At 34.2% G+C, this 3,828-nt stretch overlaps 1 protein-coding gene across 1 annotated transcript; it reads right to left on the bottom strand.

Annotated features, from left to right (window-relative positions):
• Window positions 1–3,818, bottom strand: LOC132186171 (uncharacterized). The gene is made up of 4 exons (XM_059600012.1): window positions 3,466–3,818; window positions 3,258–3,375; window positions 350–422; window positions 1–264 (listed from the first exon to the last, which is right to left on the bottom strand). The coding sequence occupies exons 1-4, from the start codon at window positions 3,676–3,678 to the stop codon at window positions 261–263; spliced, it is 408 nt and encodes a 135-aa protein (XP_059455995.1). The 5' UTR covers window positions 3,679–3,818; the 3' UTR covers window positions 1–260.
• Between the last annotated feature and the right edge of the window lie 10 nt (window positions 3,819–3,828).

Below are 3,828 nucleotides of genomic sequence, written 5' to 3'. Positions count from 1 at the left end.
AGTAAGAACCAAACAGGTTTCAAAGCACATTGTCATCAGAAGTGAAGTTATACAACAAAAAGCAACACAGCCCTTTCAGGGAAAGGACTGATACAAAGGCCCAACACAGCCAGTACTACAAATGCATACAACATAACACCATAGGTAGACAATCCAACTAGCAGAGTCTAGTAGTACATAGATATCATCAAAATCAGACATGACAAAAATTTTAGCAGAGAAAAGAGAAGCACAGTTGCCATGCAAATTCATGCCGGTCATCACCTGTGCACAAAAATGGGAAAACATTAGCAACTAACAATAATAAGATAACCTTAATTACCACAACTTCTAGTCAAATGGACCTTACATTGAGTTCCCAAGTGTTTGAAAAAGCAATCTATCAATCTCCAACTCAGATAAGTTACCCGGCAAAGTAACCTCTGAAAGAAAAAGAAAAAGGAAAAATATCAATTGAGAGCAATAATTGCATTGTCGTTGGAAGTCCACCATACAGACAAACTGGCCAAAAAGAAGTATAATTAGGGTAAAACAATTTAAGCATATAAGTTAGCCCTCTTGATGCAACCAATGAAACTGCATAACCACACGCCAAACAATTTTAAAATCTTTCCCCATTGTCCACCAAATTGGCACAACCATGTCATTGAACCTATTACATCATGCCACGCAATCAATGTCCATATAGACAATACATTAACAGACAAGACGATGATACATGGCACACGATCAATCTTCATAACAATATTAAAATCATACTGTTACAGATAAAACTGTTATAACAAAATTGAGATGCACGCCACAAGATTCAAGCAATAAATATAGCTAACAATTTTATTATTATTATTATTTTAAAAAAAGGCAAAAACAATTCACCACATACATAACATTTAGGCAGATCACGTGGAGAAAAGCCATACTACTGCAGATCAGTTCGGGACAAGAATTCCCTGTATGGTTACCGAGAAACACTCGAAAAACAAAATCAAGAAGATTCAAATCTCAAACAAATTACATTTCAAACCGGAGATGAAAAGAAGAAACTATCTCTTTTTACCAACAACAACCACTTTCCTTTGTAAAGCGTACAGCTTTTCATTTATCAATCTCTGCAGAATCTCTCCACGAAATATACCCCAAACGTTTCTATTACAACATGGAGTAAGATTATTCAACTAATGGTCTTTCTTTCTAACATTTTCAACATGCAAATGGCAAAGTCCAACTAGAACGGATTAAATTCAACCAGTACAAACTGCATGGAGAGCCATTCCAAGCAGACGAGAATCACAGAAAGGGTGAAAAACCAGATACATAAAGAGATGCACAAAAATAAAATTATATGACTCGTTGACAATACATAATCAGTATCTTCTATAACAAAGGAGAAGCCAAATTCCAAAGTTAGTTATTCCTATGAACTCGTCTTGAACTCCATTCCCAAAAAACAGGTTGACTTATATCTCACTTCGCTTCTATTTGCTTATAAATCTATCTAAAGAATTAGCTATATGGATCGATTGTGCAATGTCAATCCATTAAGAATTCAAAGGAACATACGCCAAACTAGATTTAAAGTAAACAAAATCCAAATAGTTGCTTGCAAGATTCTTCTTCTTCGTCTTAAAACTTAGAACAAACTCCTTTTCTTGCATAGAAAATACTTATAATATTTTATGTCCAAGAGTTTATCCATTAGGTCTCCAGTTTCAGACTCCAAGAGTTTTTATTTTATCACAATAAGAAGTTTTCTAGTAGTATAACTATCAAGTATGACACCTAGAACAGAATCAGATATGCACTGCTTTATGATTTTCAGATTCAACGTATTAGCTTTCTATCACTCTCTATAATGTGCCTTCTGTTTTCAAGTACTAATGTCAGTGGGCTTTGGCGGCTATTCCTCCAAGCCTATGTCTACGCCCAATAAGCCAAGAGCTATCTAAGTAGAAAGAGTAGAGAGGTATCACATGATTATTCCCAACCAGAGTTTCAATAATAAGCATTTAAGTAGAAAGAGTAGAGAGGTATTCAAAATTGTGGAAACTGCCTAAAATTATCATAATAATTCAATATCATCTAGAACATAATGTATGCAAGTAATGGATGGATGTTTAATTTTTACCCAATTTACATGGATAATTAATTAAATAATCTGTAAATAATATGATCATACATAGTCACATAATTTCATAAAAATTAATATACGATAATGTGATGCCATTTTAAATAGAACAATTATGCATTAAACTCAGAAAATACTAAGACATCTTCAGTAAAATTTTGATACCATAACTTACACGCTATGTTCTCGAAAAATGTGCCAAAAATATACAAATTTTCATTACAATACCCAAAATTGTTATGTGGGTTTCTCATTTGGGTCATAATTCAGATTTTTCAGATTTCCACATTAGAACTCAAAATTGTCATGTGGAAAACATTTGGGATCACTTTTCAATGATTAATCAATACTAGGGCTAGAACCTTTAAATATTAAAAACAAAAAAACAAAAAACAAAAACAAAGTACATATATGTCTAATTATATAGTGTGGATTAATCACATTGGTTTATGACTTCCACAAGTTTTTGCAGCATGTGTGGTCTGTAGAATTAGACACACTTGTGGAAGTCATATATCGATGTGATTAATCCACGAGCACTGTCACATAATTACCGTTAGTAGGCTTAATCTTCTTCCCTCTACTACTTCTCTCCTAAGGTGACCATTAACGATTAAGCCTTTTATTATAGGAGAACAGGTTTTTTCATATCTAGAAAGGAAAAGAAACCTAGCCTATATATAGAATACTTATAAAGTCCTTCCCATTATAGACACTACATTATTAAGAAAACAAGATCTATATATAATTTTACCACATCCTAAGCTGCCATAAGAATTATAATCTTGATGCAGCTAAGGTGCACCAAACTCTGAAAAATAGGAAGTGATCACTCAACTATATCAGTTTAATTAAACTAATTGAATATGATTATAGACAGGACATTCAACCTATTTTTGCAACTCAAAATTCACAATCATGGAAGTCCAATTTACAGAAAAAAATATTGCAACGGAATGAGGTCATCATCAAAAGAGAAAGGAAAACAAGACCCAAGTGCATACAAGTCTAAAGGGAGTATACTGATACTTCAAACTTCTATCAATGTTCTACATAATTATACACAAGGAAATATCAAAAGGTAAGTTACTAGAGAAGCGGCGATACTTGATCAAATTAAGATAAATCCTACCTGATTCATCCGTTAAGGCCTTTGGGTTATGCTTTGAAGAGGAAGCATCATTGCTTCCCTGTAACTTTGATAGACGTAGACTTTCTTTCGACAGTTGGTCAGCTTCCCCAATTTCATTCTATAATAGAGGAATAAGTTAATCAAAAACTGCACTGCAAAATCCAAAATCATAAGCACAAGTCAGTGTATTTCAAAAGTAAAACTTTACCTTCTGGGTGATGGGTGTTTGGTGAGAACTAGCGTTTTCAGTCCCTAAAAATTCAGAGGGATCAAAACCTTCAAAATTCATATCGGGAAGGTCATAATCTAAATTCAGGTACTGATCAGCCATTTCAAAATCTGCAGGATTTTCTTCCATGGGGTTCAAAAGATCATTAGCTTCAATATAAAAGCCATCATCTCTGACTGAGTTTGCATCCATCCCATTTTCCTCTGGGATAAAGTTCTGGTCATGATGCAGCTCTGAAGTTTCACCATCACCAACCGCCACTTCCTCAGTGGCAGCCTCTTCACCGAACGACGCCTCCTCATTCTTGGGCCCCGTCCTACTCTTCTGAGAAATCTTACATAG

This window comes from Corylus avellana, chromosome ca7 (genome assembly GCF_901000735.1).
Source record: "Corylus avellana chromosome ca7, CavTom2PMs-1.0".
In the NCBI taxonomy this organism is placed as follows: Eukaryota; Viridiplantae; Streptophyta; class Magnoliopsida; order Fagales; family Betulaceae; genus Corylus; species Corylus avellana.
Note: the sequence above shows the minus strand (reverse complement) of the source record. Positions and strands in the feature narration are given on the sequence as shown.

Bases quoted from the DNA above. Each gene is read 5' to 3' on its own strand.
- LOC132186171 (XM_059600012.1), bottom strand. From the start codon at position 3,678: ATGGATGCAAACTCAGTCAGAGATGATGGCTTTTATATTGAAGCTAAT. The intron at 3,376-3,465 runs GTAAAGTTTTAC...CCTCTATTATAG, and splicing joins AAACACCCATCACCCAGAAG to AATGAAATTGGGGAAGCTGA. The intron at 423-3,257 runs GTAGGATTTATC...TTTTTCTTTCAG, and splicing joins GGCCTTAACGGATGAATCAG to AGGTTACTTTGCCGGGTAAC.